We start from the raw sequence: 21,595 nt of genomic DNA on the forward strand, positions 1-21,595 counted from the left end.
CTCTTCCACATCAGGCATAATAGTTTTCCGAAAGGACGAGTATATGTGTTATTAGAAAACTCGAAGAACAAAACTATAAATGATGAAACTAAACAATGAGGAAAGGGAAATATCACCCTATCATACTAATAGAAAACTCTGCCTAAGGGCGCCCACCCACTGGCGTTTTTTTTTCCTTTGCGTTTTGCGTTTTTTCTCAAGAGCAATTAGAATTGAATGTGTTCCTGTCCACTTGCGTTTTTTTTTTCAGTCCGTTGCAATTTTTAACATAGGAACTGTCAGTTGCATATGTGTCCTTATTTTTCTCTTAATGCACCCATGAATGTCAATGGAAATTAACGGAAAAGGCGCGAAAAAGCCGCAAAAAACGCGCGGAAAACGCTGCGTTTTTCACGCACGAAAATCGCAAACGCCAGTGGGTGGGCGCCCTAAAAGCGAGGTAATCGCCCTGATAAGGGCGGCTCTAAGTCTGGAATCTGGGGGCTACCTAATCTGTCCCTATATGGCAAAAGGGGTGACAATTGACAGATATAAATAACAACAGTCCGAACAGTACTAGGAAGCAGATGTTATACCAAGTAAAAAGTAAGAACACCAGGGACTTATCTGACTGACACGACACAAGAAGGACGTGAACCAGACAGGAACTCTATCATACAGAGGAAAAATCTGCACCCTCAGAGCGGAGAGGCCAGAATTCATATACTATAATAAAGGTTGATTGGCTCCCTGCTGACCAATCAAACCCCGCACATCAGAAATATATTTACATGTTGGCGCCAGCATCAAATGATATGTAGCATGTGCTGGCGCCACAGCCACATGCAGTGAGAATAAAGCTGTTTGCTTCCTGCAGAAATCAGCTCACTGCACAAGTGCACCAGCCTGGCGAGAAGCTAAATGGCAGGGGTCCCGGGCGGCAGAACCCTTCTGATCTACTACTGATGGCCTATTCTGTAAATAGGCTATCAATAATAATTATTTACAATTAGACAACCCTTTTCATTGACCTATCGAATAAAAAGCCAGAGTGAGTAATTTACTTCCAAATGAATTGACTCTCTACAGTTTACTATCATTTTCTATATTTGAGCTAAATAAAATGTATTTGCAAATCTATACTATTGTAAATAACGTACAGCATATACTATATGTTACAGTCCTTCTTGCTAGTTAAACCAAAGTGCCTGAAAATGGCTGTTGACGTTACATTCAAGATTTATTGCATTTCGAAGGTCATCGTTTTGTTGTCATTAGAATTCACAGTTGGCGGTGCTGTTGAATTGGCATCTACATAAAAGGCTTTTTGGTACTGCGATAACCTAGTACTGTGCCGGAAAACAGTATCATGAATAGGAATATTACATTTAAAATGAAGGTTTACATAGTGGATAAAGCTATATTGGGGAATTGGGAAAAGACTTCATTCATCAGGAACACTTTTCAATGAACTTCCCAGTTAGATGCTTTAACCGACTACAGATCGTAATGCTACTATGTATCATCTGTATTCAATCCACTTCCTTCCCCGTTGGGTTATGCTGGATTGGAAGTAATCTCAATAATAATAATCCTATTTTAGGAGATTGCTACTAAGTAGAGATGAGCGAGCATACTCGCTAAAGGCAATTGCTCGAGCGAGCATTGCCTTTAGCGAGTACCTGCCCGCTCGAGACTGAAGGTTCGGGTGCCGGCACGGGGGAGCGGTGAGTAGCTGTCAGCAGGAGGGAGCAGGGGGGGGAGAGAGAGGGAGAGAGAGATCTCCCCTCCGTTCCTACCCGCTCTCCCTGCCCGCCGCCGGCACCCGAACCTGCAGTCTCGAGCGGGCAGGTACTCGCTAAAGGCAATGCTCGCTCGAGTAATTGCCTTTAGTGAGTATACTCGCTCATCTCTACTACCAAGGTAACTGCCTGATATATCATCATAGGTTTAAATGGTAACAGAAAGTTTTTCTAGTCTTGTGTAAATAAAGCATAATCATCAAATCATCATTTAACAAAAATGTATGTATTTTATGTACGAGAGTGTTAAAATGTAGGAAAATGTACAATTATTGTGGCACAACAAGATTCTTAGAAGTGCAAGAAAGTAATCTAAAAATCAAAATTGTTCGTTAAGGTTTTTTGATTGGAGGCGTAAAACATTTTACATCTAATGCTGACATGCAGAGAAGCTCTCAGAGTTATGTGTATGCAATCAAGTGTAACCTTTTTATGGCCATTACTCCATGGCCAAATTTGTTGGCCATGCTAATGTATTTCCTATTGGCATGACCTTCACTCCATTTTTAGATGTGATGGTCGCAGAATTTAAAATGTGCCTCTCATCCACAGATGGTGGAGATGGTTATTTAATTCTTAAATTAAAGCTGCCGTCAGCATAGGTTCACTTAAAGGGGTTCTCCAGTAATAGCGGCATATACGATAATGTCGTATTAGGACATAAATTACTTTAATGATAGCTAAACAGAGCATCTTGGGTCATTAAATGCTTATCCTTTACTAATGTAAGGACCTGAATGTTGGTGAAATAACTACAGTGTGATTGACAGCTCTGGTCTAAAGTCCTGCCGAATGGTTCTGTATAGGGAGAACACCGAACACAGTGTTATTGGCATTCAAAAAAATCACCTTCATACATGATGAAGGTGATATCAGTACTTAAAGCGACCCTCTAGTCCTGGAAAAAAAAGATGGCTGAACCACTTCTCTGACTACCTGATGTATACTAGTAGGAATCATCAGGGGCGTAGCTAAAGGCTCATGGGCCTGGGTGCAAAAGTTTATCTTGGAGCCCCCCAACTTCTCTTAACCCCTTAAGGCAGAGGTGTAACTTGAAGCTCGTGGGTCCCAATGCAAAACCTGTAACAGAGCCCCCAACTATAATGCTTTATTCATAGTACTGGGCTCCCTATATGGTTAAGAGAGGCCTTATGGGCCCCCTAGGGCTCCTGGGCCCGGGTGCCACTGCATCCCCTGCGCCCTCTATAGTTATGCCAATGGGAATTATTAGTATAAGACACTACATCTGCTTTGATTGACTAGCATTGCCCATGTGGGCAGCACTGGCCAATCAGAATATCATTTTTTGATATTCTAGCCTCCTATTGGGGGGGGGGGGGGGGGGCTACTGGTGTTTCCGAGCCAGGTGTATGCTTAGAGGCAAGGTTCAGTTTTTATTGGATTAAGCACTAGACTTTTGTGGCCCCAAGGACCTCCTCTTCTTATATAAAGTGATTAATTTGTATTTGTTAATTTGTTTAAATAAAATGGCTGCTGTGGCTAAAATATCCAAAAATTATCATGGTCTCAGTGTATCATTGGGGGTACACAGTAATAGGTTGGGATGGGTCACAGCGGATGTGACTCTAGCATACCCGTGTCATGAAATACCTATCCTGATGTCTCCCCTGTCACCTGCACAATGAACGGCACGCGACTGCCCACCGCATCTTCTCAACTCCTTACGGCAGGCCGGCATAGGTGAATATTCAATTCTAATTCATTTCAAGCCCATTTAACACTTTTTTATGCCCCCCAAAAACTTCTTTAAGTAGTGGATTTGATTGTAGTTACTAAATTGCCCTACAGTGCCAGTGATGGTTCAGAGTTGATCACTACATCTTTCACTCCTTAGAAACAGAACTCCTTTGTAGCTTCCTGATTGAGAAGTTAAGGGGCTGTTCATTGTTAATATGCATCTCAACACCCTAATGTAAAGGGGGTTGCCAGGGTCCCAGGATCTATTCAAAGAGAGCAAATATATTATTATGACTAAGACTGGCCTTAACTATGTGCAACCCATACTGTAGCAGAGGGTGCTGGCCACCAACCTGTAGGGGAACGCCAGGTAGATGTAGGGTGGGGGAGATTGCCTCCTTAGGTCTGCCTAGCCTGATGATCTTCTTCCTTAATGTTGCAGCATCTCATGGAGCTACATGAAGCATCCTTCTTCTGGCTCTGTCTCCTCCCTCCGATGTTCTAAGGCTTTACTGTTAGTCCGTTGGTGCCTGTGCAAGACAGTTACTTAAATCTGATCCAGTATTTATGTTATAAGCTTGTTCTTGTGCTGTATTTATGCACTGAGTTTGGTTGTGGCACTGTTTTTATGTTATGAGCTTGGTTCTTGCACTGTATTTATGCACTGAGCTTGGTTCTGGGCCAGTATTTATGTTATGAGCTTGGTTCGTATGCTATATTCATGTTATGAGCTTGGTTCTTGCACTGTATTTATGCACTGAGCTTGGTTCTGGGCCAGTATTTATGTTATGAGCTTGGTTCTTGCACTGCATTTATGCACTGAGCTTGGTTCTTGCACTGTATTTATGCACTGAGCTTGATTGTGGGCCAGTATTTATGTTATGAGCTTGGTTCATATGCTATATTTATGTTATGAGCTTGGTTCTGGTGCTGTTGTTATGTTTTGGACTGATTCTGGTGCTGTACGTATATTCTGAGCTTGTTTCTGGTACAGTATTTATTCACTGAGCTGTTCTGGTGTGGGCACACAGCTATGTTGCTGTTTTCTGCAAAAGCAGAATAAAGGCAGAGTGCCTATCAGTGCAATAGAAAATGTGTTTTTTATGTCAGGGAGGGCACCTAAAATTTTTTTGTACGGGGTGCTACCCAACTTCAGGCCAACACCGGTTTATGACTATTAACTGGAGCATTGTTTCTTGACGTCCTCCAAACCATGATTTAAATTTACTGATATCTTGCATACACTACATGAATAATGAGACTTGACTAGTTGCAAATATTTTATTAAGATACTGAAGATGATAACTACTGTTACAATGTTGGGCCCACCAAAGATAATATATAAAAGAATGCTTCCCGTATTGTGCATTTAAAGTAAAGCATTTATCTTGCACTCTCCAGTGACTTGTAAGATTTACCGTGCGCATGTAAAGCTATTACTTGTGTTGTCAGAAATGATTATCTTAGTGCCTGATGTTTGTAATTAAGGACTAAGTGATTGACAGCATGTCGTATTGAGCTGTGATGTAGTCCTATAGTGCTGATGCGGCCCTTTCCTATGGTTCTTTACAAGCCTCCATTACAGCTTCCCCCTGTAGATTAATAGATGTCAATAGTTAATGAACATCATGTGGTAACGTAGAGACTGTAATAAAAAGGCTTTAAGACTTAACTGATTGACCAACCGGTTACTGCAAGTATTGTTTAAATCATTTACCCTCATTTACGGAGAAGTAAAGGCGTGTCCATCTACATACTCTACTGTATCTGGTAAGACATAAATGACGGGCACTATACCTGCCACTGGGTAGAGAACGAAATAGGATAAATTCTAAGGTTCTAGATGTATTAGTGTAAAACTTTGGTAAATATATTCCTCCCACTGTGGGATGAATTTCTGAGAATCATGACTATCCCTCACAGATCATAGCACTTAAAACCCCACAATCATCAGAACATCAGATAAAGGGGCAGAGTCCCAATACAATTAGCAAGTATGGCATCTCATCCACCGGATGAAAAAAAGAAGAGAGGGACATCAGCAAGGGGGTTTGCTCCATTAGTGCATTACAATAGGATTAGGTCTCATAAGATGTGATAGGGATAAAGGTGACAGTAAGACAAGGTCTACGCCCTGAAAAAAGTCACGGATATTGCTATTAATTTTTCAGGATTTCCAAGAAAAAAAGAAAAAAGGCCCGGCGCTCCACGAAACGAATCCAAATGGATGGGAACAGGAGATCAATCTAGGATCTTTAATCTAAGGTACATATATAACGCGTTTCGTCGCATTACCGCAACTTTTTCAAGGCTTGAAAAAGTCACAGTAACGCGACGAAACGTGTTGTATGTGTACCTTAGATTAAAGATCCTAGATTGATCTTTTGTTCCCATCCATTTGGATTCGTTCCGTGGAGCGTCGGGACTTTTTTCTTGTTTCACTATTGTACAGTGGTCATGTCCCTATCTTAGGGATACGACAGGCTGTGGCCAGCTCCTGCCTGACACACAGGGACAGGAAAATGAGAACGTGGACTTCCATTGTTTGGATTTGTTTATATGCACACCAGGACGTGGAGGTGTTGTGTGGGTGGCCCAATGCTTGGCTTTCCCACCATCACCGGGTAAGTCCTGTCTATATTTATATTTTCTTTTCCACTGTCCAGTGGGTTGGAGCGCTGTCCTTATATTTGTTTCCTAATGCACCTAATGGTCTTCTTTCCATCTGCCCCTTTTTTTCTTTCCAACAACTTGTTACATTGGCCCTATTTGCTCCATTCTAGGCTTTACATAGGCATTTAGCTGGGTAGCTCCTCTTTCTGAACCTGGAAGACAGTTTCCACTATTCCAATTGGAAAGATTCTTTAGAGGGGTAATTACATCATGCACACAGATACCGTCCCACTGGCAAACTGCCCCCCCCCCCCATTCCCCTCTTCAGTGATGGGGGGGGGGGCAGTTTTCCTACTGCAGGAGCTTGTTTGTAGCAGTAGTCTTCCTAATGATGTTCATTTGGATCCTGCCTTCATTATCAATATTAATGGAGAAATCAAAAACGTGAATGCATGATTTGTTATATTCATGCATGAATCTAATTTCTATACTGTTCTTATTCAGAACAGAAACAAAGTGCTCAAAGTACGTCGTCTATGTACCGACCCCAAAATAAGCTATATTGATTAAACTCTTCCATGTCAACTGTGAAAACAAATGTAGGCCCCCACCACCCTAAGAAAAAGTTTTCAAAAGTGGGTGCCTAAGTTGTACCCATGGCAGTACCACATATCTGTAAATAAAATGTATTATTAAACAAGAAATAATTGTGCATAAGTACAAAAGAGATTAAATGGTGAATCAAATGGTTGTGAACAGAGAAATTTGTGCCTTGTGTGGATAGAAAATAATCCGTAGCCTTCAGGCCTAGAATATTTGAATGAACTCTCTCCACATCGATGGTTGCCGAAATAATGTTCTCCAATACAGATATATCATGTATAGTGTCTTTTGTGACTTGGAGGCAAGAAGGCAGTGATGCCACAAATGGTCTTAAAACTGTGCCAATGTAGGTACTGGCATTTGCCTGAGATTATTGAGCGGCCCGCAAAGGGTATCTTTTTTAAAGTAATTTTGTCAACGCATAAAACGTAGCAATAGTAGAATTTTCATTGAAGATTAATAATAATTCATCCAAAGATAATGGATGTTCCTCCAAAGCCTCTGTCAGGATTGACCTGAATTCTTCAATGAACAGTCCCTGGGTCACCAGACAGGGTTCTATAATGGACATTCATCTTTAGCAAGACATTCAGCCATTACCATATAAACTGGTTTGTCCATAATCACTATATTACCTTCTTTGTCAGAAGATTTTATTTCAATGCCCACATTACTATTTAACTCCTCCCGGGCTATTACTTTCTCAGATGTTAAATTGGAATCCATTTTATTTCTATGAGGTTTAATTTTTAGAATGTCATTTGTTACCATATGCATGAATGCATCAACTCTGACTAACTGAGAAAGAGTCAGAGTGCTTTTCGATTTGGGTCAAAACTTGGTAAAAGGGCCCTACATCTCCTCTGTAACACACTATGGCCCTGCTATACGCCCAAACTTTTAAAGTCTACCCCTACATCTCCCGATGACTTGGAATCTCTGGAGATGCTAGAGGACCTCCTTTCCTTTCCCCTCAGGAGGTCCTCTAGCATCTCCAGAAATTCCAAGTCATCAGGACATGTAGGGGTAGACTTTAAAAGTTTGGACGTATAGCATGGCCATAGTAAGGCCATTTTTTGAGAGAAAAGTTGGATATGTTTGATCAAAACGTGAAAATTTGTGGGTAGGAGTGAATAATAAACCTTTTTTCAATACAGAACATTGAGCATCAAGAAGTATGTGAAATGAAAGGTTTATAAGCTGCATTTCATCCTGAGAATCCTCTTTCTCTGCCTGCATCCCTGGTTGTCCCTTTCGCTTTGTGGCATGATAGTTGGACCTAAAATAAATGGCACCATCGGGCAGAGGCGTAACTTGAAGCTCCTGGCCTCCAATGCAAAACCTCTAACAGGGCCCCATTTATAATGGTTTATTCATAGTATTGGGCTCCCTATATGGATAAGAGAGGCCTTATTGGCCCCCTAAGGCTCCTGGGCCTGGGTTTAGCCTTATCACATGCATCCCCTATAGTTATGCTAGTGCCGTCGGGGGTAAGATAGTATTTATAGTAGAACGAAGCCTTGGTAATTGACGAGGGTAGGGGCTAAATCCATCACCTGTTATTGTGAGCATGAAACTATGGAGGATGTAGAGACGTTTGGCAATCATGTGGAGCAAAAGGAAATACATCCTCCCAGGTAGTTTCAGTAGAGCATTTTAATGCTTGAGTTGAGGACGTAGTTCCCAGAACAGTGGAATCTAAATTCTTAAACTGAAGTATTGGGGGTTTCCTATCAGCTATCACCAATGGTTTCGAGTTATTTTATGAGGGATTGTATTGTGCAGAATAAGTGGTGAAATTATGATAAAATGTCCTCTTTTTTTATTTTCCTTTTTGTATCTGATTCTGAAGGATCAGACTCAGAAATGTCTGTATATTTATTCTGCTGAGGATGTATGTTATTTTTCTTAGTATTCACCTGTCCAATCTCGAATTTCCTACTATGCCTAACAAACTTCCAATGTATTTTGTCCTTAATTTCTCTTTTAACCCTTTCCAATCCACTGTCTGACGTCTGAAGACATTATGATTTAGGGCTGTACAGCTCCGATGTTTGGAAGACGTCCGTCAGGGTTCTCTTACTGTATATTGCCAGCCTCTCTGTTGTCAGAGCCTATCCAACGTGTCACCTCATGCAGTACTGGCTTTAGCCAGCAGATAGTGCCGTTGTATAACAGCAGCAAAAAGAGTAAGCCCCCCTAGGAAAACCGGGATACAAATTGGATTGGAAAGGGTTAAAATTATCAATATTTTATTGATGTTTTTGCTCAAGTGTTTGTAAATCAGTATGTCCACCAAAGGCTCCAATGTCCTTAATCTCGTCTTCCAACATCTCTGTAATCTTCGCTAAATAGACTTTTTCATAATCCAATAGATATTTAATCATACGTGGTGAATTCTCTGTAAGGACTTGTTTTCAGCCCCTCAATAATTCTACTTCATCTTTGTGTGTACTCCGTATAACATTAATCCTGAGAGCACGGTGCACTATTTTGTGTTGTAAATATATCTCAAAACTAGCCGTTTCCCACCATGATCTAATATATTGTTTATGGGGGTTTTGTAAGTTGTGAAATGCAACATTGATTTCTGATGATCCTTTACTGCCTTTCATTGTGAAAAGACCTTCGCTGCCTCACCACACAACTCCTGTATGTTAATACCCTTCAAAAACAAACCCACGCGGTAAATGGCGTCAATAAATGTACATTGATTTTCATTGTTCCATGCACACTTGTGTATATTTATTGCATATGTTCCGTGCATAAAAAAGATATAGAGCCTTGTGTGGTGCAGAGTGTAAGCTCTCACCTACGACCTGAAGGTTGCAAGTTCAATCCCTGCGTGATTCAGGTAGCCGGCTCACGTTTGACTCATCCTTCTGTGGTCAGTAAAATGAGAACCCAGCTTGGTGTGGGGTAATAAGTAATAATTACCTGAAAGCGCTGTGGAATAAGTTGGCGCTATACAAATACCAAGATTTATTTTATATAGCACATTCTATTTTACCGCGTATTATGCACCTAAGAGCCCTGTTGTTCTCTATGGGTGAGTTCCAAACACAGTGCATACGCAAATACATTGCATATGTGCGGCGTTTGTTTCAGATGTTGCTAGGGGACATGAGAAGGAAAATTTAAAAAAAGAAGATACCAGCATAAAATATGCTGTACATGCACAGGCATACGTGAGTAAAAACACACCAATACACACAGAAACGCAGTTCCACGCGCCAATAAAATGCTAAAATGTTTACGCAGTGTATTACCATATGGTCGTGTGAGCTCGGCATAAGGAAAGAAAAGAATGGGGATTCCCTCTGGTCAGTTAGAAAGTAATATAAACAGAAGGGGAAAGAGGTTACTAAAAAACCTCCTTATTGGATAGAGAAAGGGTCAAGTGGGTAGTAAGATTGAATCCCCTACCTAATCATATATAGAGAACAAAAGAAAGGGTGTGACCCATAGGAAAACATTCGGTGCTGAGCAGATGCAAATAACAAAAGGTGTGTTTAGACGGAACGATTGTTCCAAGAACGAAAATGAATGGTCATCATTGAGTTAAAATGGAAGCCAATGATTAAATGACATATGAGAATCGTTCACTTTCCGTTCATCGTTCAGTTTATCATTGTTGGCTCATTCATTTCTCATTGCGTTTAAACACTGAACGAGAAGTGAACTGTTCTCAACGATGATCTGCCATGATTAAAATACAAAAAGCCCCCCTCATCATGTTCTGCAACTTAATGTAGCATCCTCAGGAAAAACACACTAGGGCTATAAGCAAGGACCGGTGAATAGACAACCTTTTTATGTCAGATGGGAGTAACCAAACATTCTGAAGTTCCAATCATTAGCGCATGTGCAGCTCATAATATCAGTAATCTGTAATTCTCCCAAGCCTTCTGAGCATACGCCCTTTATTTATATCACTTCCAGTAATTTGCCTTTTCCGGTAATTTGACCTGGTATACCCTGTAGAGGCCACATCTTTACACCAGGATGCACATCGACATAGACGTAACACTGTTCGAGTTCTCATATTACACCTCATTTGCAGGAGGTACAACCTTGAACACATGCGCTGCTGTGTTTTGCAGTTCTGGTCTATCAGCATCCTCTTGGACTTCCTCTGGTTCCAATTTGGCTCTGGTCATCAGGGCCCTTTAATAGTCAATGTTCAGCTCCAGGTATACACTCTTTTACAGTGTCTACTGCATTGTTCCCCAGAATAAAGACAAGGCAGCTCAGGCCACTCTCTACTATCAGTGGCCACCGCCTCATTAGCACTACTGCTGGGCTACCTTCTCTCCAGGATGCTGGTTACTGCTGGTTCTCTCACTGATGCATCACACTGCCCTTTCCAATGATGCAACATTCCATTCTACTGTATTTATAGCACCTGCAAGGTGCCTAGTGAGTTCCAGGGCTTTTCTCGATGCAGGCCTTAATGCCCCATATGCTATTCCCTGCTGTGTGGGCAGTTTTGAGTATATTTTCCTTTTTCAAAATGGCCACCACTGCATAGTCATGTGAGGGAGCATTGCCAAAGGTCCTGTTTACTGTTCTCTCCTTGCTCTGCTCTCCCCAGTGGGGATGTCATCTCAGGGAGGGGGTTGGAGCTAAAGTTCTGAGACTGTTCTGAGCAGCAGAGCCACTTATGCCAATAAGCAGTGCCAATGCCCCCACCCTCTTACATAGTAATAACTTTATCTCCACACAGGAAGCTGTCATAAATACTTATACAGGCTTATAGGAAAGGCCTACATTAGCACTATAAGACTATATAATAGCTTAATAGTATGTTCTGCTAATATCTAAGTCCTTGATTACCAGTCATATTTCATGTAGAGAGATAAGAATTTTTGTCAACACCAGTAGTAGCCTTGGTAAATGTAAAAAGTCACTTGAAAAGTACTGCCATGTAAAGCCTAAATCTCTTTGCAAGTCCCGGCATACTGGTATCTTATTTTAGCTTTTAGAACAACTTGAAAGGAAAAAGAGGAGTGGGACAGACTCTTTAATAGAGGTTTTCTAAAGGGTAATGGGTATAGATGAAATGAGAAATGGGTCACTTTCACACGCCAGTATTCTAGTCACTATTTTGGATTAGTATTTGTAAGCCAAAGCCAGGAGTGTAACCTACAGAGATAAGCTATATTGGAAAGATTTGCACTGTTTTATCGACCCACTCCTGATTTTGACTTAAATCAAAAATTCATTAAACCCCCTAAGAGCAGCATGGCAGTGTCCGTTCAATGGATGTGGATCAGTGGTTACCACTGTTGCCCTGCAGCACTGGGGTCCTACGATCAAATCTCACTGAGGACAACATCTGCATGGACTTTGTAAAACTCCATTGTCCTCAGTCAAATTTGAACCTAGAACTCCAGCACTGCAAGGCAACAGTGCTAACTTCTGAGCCACTGCACTTCTTTTCCCTTGGAGCAGAGAATAACAAGAAATACAAACATACAAGCTCCATACAGATGTTATCTTTGGTCAGGTAAGATTTGAACCCAGGACTCCAGTGCTAAAAAGAAGAGGTGCTAATCACTGAGCCACATCCATTGAAAAACCACCACTGCCACTCTGTTAGACAGTGTTCAACACACTTCTGATTCAGTAGAAATGAACCGCCTGAGGTTTGAGTTCTCACCACATAGTATTTTTTACCAAAGTTTGACCCAAAACAGAGTTCTATTGGTTGAGTCCTCTCAACACTACTACTGATGCAAAATACTGCAGGCTTAAAGTGCCCATAGAAAAGAAATGCAAGGGAGATGAGGATAGGTCCATGGTGGAGTTTGCAGTGCTGTCATGAATGACAAAACTAGACTGCTACGGAGTGGAACTGGGTTGTCTCCAGCAATGAATCCAGGTTTAGTTAGTTATGGAACTGACAATATTGAGTTTATGTCTGGAGACCTAGGGGCGAGGACCTCAATCCTGTCTTTGCTGTGGAGCAGCACACTACCCCCACTGCTGGTAAGATAGTTTGGGGAGCCATAACATACGACAGTTGCTCACGACTAGTAGTGGTATGAGGGACAAAGACAGCCTCCACAGCACTGCCACACTTCCATGGCTGCCCTGTCGCTAGATTTATTGCCAATAGAACATGTATGGGACTATTTGGAATGCCAACTTCGACAACCTATGAGTTTGCACAATCTAGAGTAAGTAGGTCCAACAGGGTACTAGAACCTCCCTTCAAGAATTTGGTTTTCCACAATAAATGATGCTTTTCCTCTGATATTGTATTCACTTCCTTATATCAACGTTACAATTACACGTAGAAAGTTTAATTTGATACCAACAACTCCTTCTAGGTGCTTGATTTTTTTAATGAGTGTATGATAACTTTTCTTAACAGTTAAGAGGTGTGAGGTATTTGAAAACAATTGTTGAGCTTGTATCAAAACCCTATTTGAGGTATGGTGGCTTCACTAAGAAGAGTGATATAGTGCATCTGGCATTTATTTAATGGGCTCTTACCTGTCTTGCTGTCCACAGTGAAGTGCTTCTCCCCTTCCAGGACACTATAAACCACTCTTGCACTACTTCCATAAGCAGGGTCATCTGCATCAAATGCTGATACCGCCATAACAGATGTTCCTATAAGGAGGACAGAAACAAGCTTCATAATTCCATTCACCATTTGTGGTTCAACTTTCTGAGGAAATGTGCCTTACCAACAGGAGATAGCTCAGGAACACTTCCAATGTACGGGGCCTGCAGGAAGCGTGGTTCACTATCATTAATGTCCTGCACTTTAATAATAAATTCAGACTCTGGCTCAAGTAGTCGATCAGTGTGTCTGTCTCTGGCTTGGGCACGGAGGGTGTAGAAGGTCTTGTGCTCCCGATCCAAACGCTCTGTGGCATGTATATCTCCAGTCAGTTCATCAATGATAAAGATGGAGCCAGCTCCCTCTCCAGAAATGGTGTATTTGATGGAACCATCTCCTTCATCTGAGTCTGAATGAATCTGTAAAGATGGAATTAGATGTAGATAAGAATCGGAAAGCCTGAGACAAAAGCAAATATAGGGAAAAGTTTAGAAAAGACAAGAAAATTGCATCTAACCCGGTCAAAAGCTAAACTTGAGCTTGTTTTGACTGAACATACAATTTAAGTATAAATATAATCATTTAGTTCCCCATGAGACCAAAAAAATGTCACAGTGACGGTAACCTGTGAAAAGGGCACTGCCATGACAATGTGAGAGCAAGGGAATGGAAAAAAATAGATGAGGAACAGGGGTAAAGCAGAGTCTTCTTGCAGGGCCGTGTAGTGGTACTTGTACAGGAATGTAGTGGCTACGAATGCAATAATGTGAAATGGATTTTCAAGAGAGCAGATCTCAACAAAGAAAGTGAAGATGTATACAATGCCAGGAACTACTAAATGATTAAAGCACACCTAACCTTTTAGATGACTCTTAAGAATAATCTGTCACATGTACATGAGGAATAACACTGTTTCTATCCATTATATGACTTGCATCCTGCATTTTTCATCACTTTTCCCTTTATCAGGCTCCATCTGTAATTCTTCATTTTCCCTGAGCTCTTGTGTACAGACAAGCAGTTATGATGGCTCCACAAACTGCATTTATAAGGACCCACACTAATGTATAATATTACCATAGAGAGAAAAGAGGCACCAGAAATTTGGCCAAAATCGTAGTATGCGCCAACATTTGGCACAATGGAACTGAATTTTGCTCACTGGACATTTGTTGTCTCTTTGGTGCGATGACTATAAAAAGAGCAATTTTCTGTTGTGTTGTGAGCTCACCAAAGCTTATGTAGGCCCAAGGGCTCAGTGAGCTGGGTTCTGTGCCGCCTGTGATTAGGGCGCAGCAAGACCGCAATGGCACTGAGCTGGTGAGGAGCAATGCCAATGACAAGAACCAGAGAGCATGAGCTTCAAAAAGTGCTCCTGGATGCGCATAAAGCAAAAGACTAACTTTGAACCATGTAGCCTGAAACATCCTGTGCATCGAATTGTAAGTGAGACCAGCCTTTGACAAGGCCACACAGAAAGAGAGAGTTAGTGTCGAGTCAGCACACCTGTTCCAGAATCCACTTATTGTATTAGGGAGATTGGACTGTTAGAGATAATTTTCCGTCACTTGGGCTCCTGAGGATTTTCAGCGTATTGGTGAGTATAGAAAGATCCTTATTTCTGGACTGAGATATTTCACATTGAGAAAAGAGAAAGACAACTCTTAGCCAAACTATGTGTTGCGTTCTGTAACCTACATTTATGTGAGACTATACTGATATTAGCAAAGTATTATTGATATTGTTGGGTAAGTAATAACTACTTATATAGTTAATCATATATTATGTTTAGATAATCAGGAATGAGAATACAATTGCTTGTTCTTTAAGATTCAATTGTTAACTTTTATTTCTGTGTTTTCGATAAAAACTTCACTTTCTGTTTAGTCTATCTGCTTCATCACCATCCTTCTTTCTGTGACACATATACAAAGAAGAAGAGATTCTGCTCCCCTATCATTATTTTACATATACAGAGAAGCAGCAACAGCATGGAAGACATTATTCAGTGGTACTGACCAATCTAGAGGTAATCCCATTAGCTATAAAACAGTAAAAAACTTGCTACTGGCTGCAGCACAGTCTCTTCATCAGTCTCTCTCCTTCTCTCTTGGCTCATCTTCCTCCTCCCATTTCTCCTCTCCATAGACCTCTATAGTCAACATGGTCTGATCCCTCAGTGAGCTGTTAGTCCACCTTGTCTACCAAGACATATTTATCAGTTTTTCAGAGTTAGCACAGTTTAGAAAGGAGGGGAGGGAGGAAAGAAGCATTTTCTCTGATAAAATGTATTAAAAAAATGTCTTATATTCGCCTGTACTATTGATTTATGCAATGTTTGTTGAAAGGTTAGTGTCCATTTAAATTCAACCGTGGCATTTTGTTTGGACATGATAGCTGCTTGTACAATTACATCTGTTACTATAGAAGCAGATTTTGCCAATAAAGTCTGCTGGCACAGAACTCCACGAACACATATGGGTTGCCTTTGCTTTCCTCAGATCAATGAAGTCCCATAATAAGTAAAACTAGATGAACATATGCCTATTTTCAACCTTGAAAAGCATATAACTATATATAATACTAGACATAAGGAAGGTCTCATGTGGGAGAGTAATGGAGTGGGCAGGCCCACCAACTCCAGAAAGTGGTAAGAGGGAAGTAGGCACCAGGTCAGGAAAACAGTATGTTCATCAATTATCATCTTGGTACTGCACATTCATTTTATATCATAACTTCATCAATTGGAAACAATAGAAGATACAATGTGCATAAAATACACATTGGAGTCCAAAGCTCCAAAGTGTACTGTCGGTCACTGATGCCTTCAAAAAGCGTAGGCCATCCACTGATGCCATTAAAATAACATACCATCCACACAGATACCCAGGGGCGGATTGGGAACCCAAAGTGGCCCTTGAAAGAATTTACAAAATGGCCCCATGTTGTAGGGCGCCCCTCCCAACAAGCAGCAAGTGGGGCAAATACAAGCAAGCAAGGGTCAGCAAATCGCCAGCCACAGCAACGAAGGTCGGAGAAAGGAAGAAGCCTATGTAGTGTGCATAGCTCACCGCAGCAAAGTTTCTACAAAGCACAGAACATGTTAGGACTGGAGGGGGTTTTCCAGGGAAATGCTACTGATGACCTATCCTCAGCCAAAATACAAGGTACGGAGTGTAAGCAGATTGTTCTGACCCCTGTGTAGTGGCCGGCGGTGGTAATTCCAGGTGCAGCTCTCATTATACTATGCCTTCAGCACAGTCTAATGGATTGCTTTGCAGTTTTAGATGCATAGGGAATAATTTTTTGCTACATCGAGTATACCAAATATCACTTTTTGATGTCCCTTGTGGGTCTTAAAAAAAAAACAAAACTGAATAAATGTTAATAAAGTTTGTTTAAAAAAAATGACAGCTGAAAAACATTTTATTTTGTGACACATATATGCGATATCACTGTAATCATCATGACCCATGTAATTGCCTCCACTGTCACTGCACAAAACCCACTATACCAAGGCCCATGTTACCAATAGTAACACTGTATACCAGCCAAATAATACCACCAGACCATGATAACATATAACCACCACATAATGACTGATACCACTATACTGTTACTGAATAAGGACATTACAAAGACAAATAATAACACTGCATGATGACCAGACAACAGCGCCAGACTGTAACCAAATAATATCACCATAGTTGTGCTGAAAAAACACTAAAGAAAGATCATTATTACCCCCCCCCCCCCTGTGACCATATACTGGTTGATACCAGCTCTATATAAGCACTGCGCAGGCTGTATAGTACTGTTATATCCAGAGATCACAGGTGACATTGTGTCTGACTGGAGTCACTTGAATTTCCCTTTACTTCTCTATCTTACCCAGATCGCCATGGCGACTTCTCCCATGGCATCTTTGACTCCTGAATTTTCCTGCCACCTGGCTTTGTTTTCCAAACTTCTACATAATATCCCCATTTATAGTGCCCCAGAAAGTAATAATGCCACCCATGATGGCCCACAGAGTAATAGTAGTTTCCTTTTTTTCTCCCTGCAAATCTCACATAATAAGTGACACTTTTAGTGTCCCAAACATTGTAAAAGTGCCCCCACTCAATAATAAATCCCTCATGGCCCCCACTCAGTAATAAAGCTACTCATATCCCCCCCCCCCACTCAGTAACAATACTCATTGATATGCTCTCAATTAGTAATAAAGCCCGTCAAAGGCTCCACTCAGTAATAATGACGCTCATAGGCCCCAGTCCCCACTACAGTACCCCTTATAGATACCAGACCACAACTCTGTAATAAGTAAGTTTTTTTGATTTTCTTCTAATGCATTCCACAAAAAGATTTTAACATTCTTGCCTGTCCACTAGCCCCAGGACCTGGCCGGCCCAGCAGGAATTTTCCTGGCTGGTGGGTTCAATGGTCAACCTGGCCCTGTAGATACGTCATAATTATATTCCAGCCACAGAGGCCCTATAACAATCTGCCAGCCATAAATGTTTTCTGTACCTGCCTGCCACAGATATGTGTTAGCGGAAGATGCCCCATAGTAGCTCCAGCTACATTTGTGCAAGTCGGACAGCAACAGTTGGAGACCCTGATGTGTGGATACGTCCGGTATAATATTTCTTCCTCAGTCAACTGAAAACTGGCTGAATTGAAAATACTAACAGCTAAAACTGTATTATGGGAGTTTGAAATGAAAGAAATCAATACCAAGTGCATGGCTGAACAGCATGCTTCCATTCCAATTGGGTATCATAGTATACATGTGGGAGCTCAGTGGGTAGTTGAACTAAGGTCTTATGCACACAGCGGAGGGTGATTTTGGTGAAAACTGACTGATTCCTCTGTGACTCTATGAGCATTTCATGTCAGTTTTTGTTCGGGTTGTGTTTTTATACGGATGAGTGAGTGTCATCTGATTGCGATCTCTTTCTCACACATGTAGAAAAATTGGAAAGTGACCCAATTGATGTCATTAAAAACTCCCAATAAAGTCAAGGGTGTGTAAAAACCGAAACGCACTTGCCTGCTATGTGAGTGCATTCCATTTTATGTAATGCACTCATTGACTTAAATGTGCAATTTTGCAGCAGAAATCACAGGCCATAGACACCATGGACAGGAGGAGACTAGTGATGAGCGAGCATACTCGCCAAGGGAAATTGCTCGAGCGAGCATTGCCCTTAGCGAGTACCTGCCCGCTCGAGAGAAAAGGTTCGGGTGCCGGCGGCGGGCAGGGAGCTGCGGGGGAGAGCGGGGAAGAACGGAGGGGAGATTCTCCCTCTCTCCCCCCCCGCTCCCCCCTGCTGACTGCCGCTACTCACCACTCCCCCGCGCCGGCAGCCTAACTTTTTCTTTTGAGCGGGCAGGTACTCGCTAAGGGCAATGCTTGCTCGAGCAATTGCCCTTAGCAAGTATGCTCGCTCATCTCTAGAGACCAATTGATTACTATTGGAGACTGTTCTAGACACGTTCTGTCACCTGTACAGAAAGCAGGAGAGCTGTGACCATCACCTATTGCTATGCTATCTATATTTAGGCGTTGCCTTCTATTATAATTATGCCTGTGATTATAATTAGATGACTGCTGAAAAGTTTTCTCCACAGAACAGGAAATATCACATTTTTATTAGGCTTAGTGGTCAGCGTGAAAAATGCAGGACTTTAGTATTTTTTAAAATGCAGTATGTAATATTCAAAATTCTAAAAAAACGAATTCGTAAAAAACATATTAAATGAAGTCTAAACATTAGGTCATTTTCTGATGACACCTTTCCTTTAAAGAACATTCAGTAAAGTTATTCTCCTTTTTCATCACTGTGGGTTTTAGCACATTTATGATTTTAATGCTTGTTAGTAATTACTCCCAATGGCTTTCACTTCATGGGCTTGTTTATTAGATGTTTCACACAATGAAACTCCATATATCTGAACATATATCCTAGTACTAGTTACTCATGGAATTACACTAGAGTTCATTGACAACTAAATCTGTACGTGGCACACACATACCTTTGTTTCACTTAGGCCGCCTGTCCACAGTCAGGACGGATTCTCGCAAGCGTTCTTTTCTTTCAATGCGGGAAATCATTAATAAAGGCCTCTTGCACACAGGCGGGTCGGACCCCGCATGCGGCATTCGCTCAGCAGAGTTCAACCCGGTGCCCGACTGGTGACCCCTGCATACCTGTCCAGTGCCTTCTGCGAGTGCTGCGGATGTGCCTGCCGGCACTCCGTCAGGCATCCACAGTAGCTGCCAGCACTTGGGGGGGAGGGGGTGGGTGACACGTATCCCGCGATACTTCCACAGTGCTTACTGCGGAAGTACCATGGGACGGACGGCTTCTATTGACTTCAATGGAAGCCGGCCGTGCGTAAACCGCACAAAACCGCAGCATGCTGTGATTCATTCTCCGCGAGTGGAAAATTGCAATCAATTTCCGCTCATGGAAATGAAATGGCGTTTTGCCATTGAATAGTATGGGCTGTATTTGCTGTGGAGTCTGGAAGTGGAGGTCCGCCACGGACTCCGCAATGCAAATATGCCTGTGTGCAGGAGGCCAAAGTCACGGCGATGAACCTATCATTATGATTGGTTCATTGCGGAAAATCGTGGCATGCAGCGATTTTTAGACCCGAGCAGGAAAATCGCAATGGATTTACCTCTCGTGTTTATCAGGCTGGGCTTTTCATAGTTATCATATGGAAAGCGTTTCAAGCGTGATCCGCGTGTAATTTATCGCCGCGGATCATGCTATGAACTATCACCTATGGACAGCCAGCCTTAGGGATAACGGTTTACATTTCACATTGTACTCCCCATTTTATGTAAATCTGTCCTGCTAGCTTGCTAGATTTTCACCTGCCATATTTTATTGTATACAGTCTCCGTATATCCTGTATGTCTTTAACAAATCATTCAGCCCTTAATCTGCCTGAGCCATGCTCACATCCACAAAGCCCCTCGGTAATCTGTCCCAACATGACTGCATTTCTGAGGAGCAGTTTCCCTTGAGAATCTAGACATACCTATGGGCTACCGGGTGCGCAGTATATTTCATCATTCTTTTAGAGCAAAGGTAAAAGAAAAAATCCGTGACAAGTATTCGGTAGTTGCGGCTTTGGGTTTGTAGAATATAATAGGTTTATTCTTGACATTAGGCTTTTCTCACAATGTGTTTCTGATTTTATTCCCAGGTAGTATACTAATAGCTGATTATCCTGGAAAAACGGAATTTGAATTTCTAACAAAAGAAAAATTAAATCCAACGGCAATTATTAGATTTTTCTATTTTATATCCCTTGTCTATTTTATATGGGGAAAAGTTTTCTGCCTTTCTATTAAATAAGTACAAACCAGAAGACAAAGCTATCTATCTATCTATCTATCTATCTATCTATCTATCTATCTATCTATCTATCTATCTATCTATCTATCTATCTATCTATCCATCCATCCATCCATCCATCTATCCATCTATCCATCTATCTATCTATCTATCTATCTATCTATCTATCTATCTATCTATCTATCTATCTATCTATCTATCTATCTATCTATCTATCTATCTATCTATCTATCTATCTATCTATCTATCTATCTATCTATCTATCTATCTCATATCCAGCGATTAAGGCTTGGTCATCAGCACCTGACTAGTTGGCTCTATTATTTCAAAAACTGCTAACCTTGTGGGGTTTTCTAATGTGACAGTGTCAACAGTATACCAAGAGTGGGAAAAGGGGATCCTGTGGACTTGCTGATATAAGGGGTCAGAGGAGAATGTCAAGAATCATTCTGATGAACAGGCTGTGTACAGTCAAGCAAACTGCTGGATACAATGCTGGTGCTCCAACTTATGTGTCCAAATGCACAACTTGTCGTTCATTAGCACAGATGGGCTATAACAGTAGACTACCAGTTCCAGTGCCATTTCTGTCTAATAAAAACAGAAATACAATCCAGTGGAAAAAAAGAGCAAAAATTGGATCACTGAGCAGTGAAAAAACATCACCATGTCAGATGAATCCAGATTTCTGGTGCACCATGCTGACGGGAGGGGTAGAATTTAGCAAAAGCAGCATGAATCAATGAACCCTTCCTGTCAGCTGTTCAGAGCAGGTCAGCACCTCCATCAAATCTGCAGCAACTACAAGCTATAAATGTAGCAAAGTTTAACTTGATTGTGATAATTTTTTATAACATTTTTTAAGCCCATCAAAATCTATTGTTCTCTTATCTAAACACCACACAAAACTATTATAAAGCAATTAAGTAAGGAGTAGAGATGAGCGAGCA

At 41.4% G+C, this 21,595-nt stretch overlaps 1 protein-coding gene across 1 annotated transcript in view; it reads right to left on the reverse strand.

Annotated features, from left to right (window-relative positions):
• The window catches only part of CDH22 (cadherin 22), a 156,254-nt gene that overhangs the window by 65,637 nt on the left and 69,022 nt on the right, over positions 1 to 21,595 (reverse strand). The window contains exons 2-3 of the mRNA XM_066587905.1: positions 13,394 to 13,688; positions 13,197 to 13,316 (exon numbers count right to left, since the gene is read on the reverse strand). Of these exons, the coding sequence (XP_066444002.1) occupies positions 13,197 to 13,316; positions 13,394 to 13,688 (415 nt within the window). The remainder of the gene's footprint in view (positions 1 to 13,196; positions 13,317 to 13,393; positions 13,689 to 21,595) is intronic.

The sequence above is a fragment of the Eleutherodactylus coqui genome, chromosome 13 (assembly GCF_035609145.1).
Source record: "Eleutherodactylus coqui strain aEleCoq1 chromosome 13, aEleCoq1.hap1, whole genome shotgun sequence".
In the NCBI taxonomy this organism is placed as follows: Eukaryota; Metazoa; Chordata; class Amphibia; order Anura; family Eleutherodactylidae; genus Eleutherodactylus; species Eleutherodactylus coqui.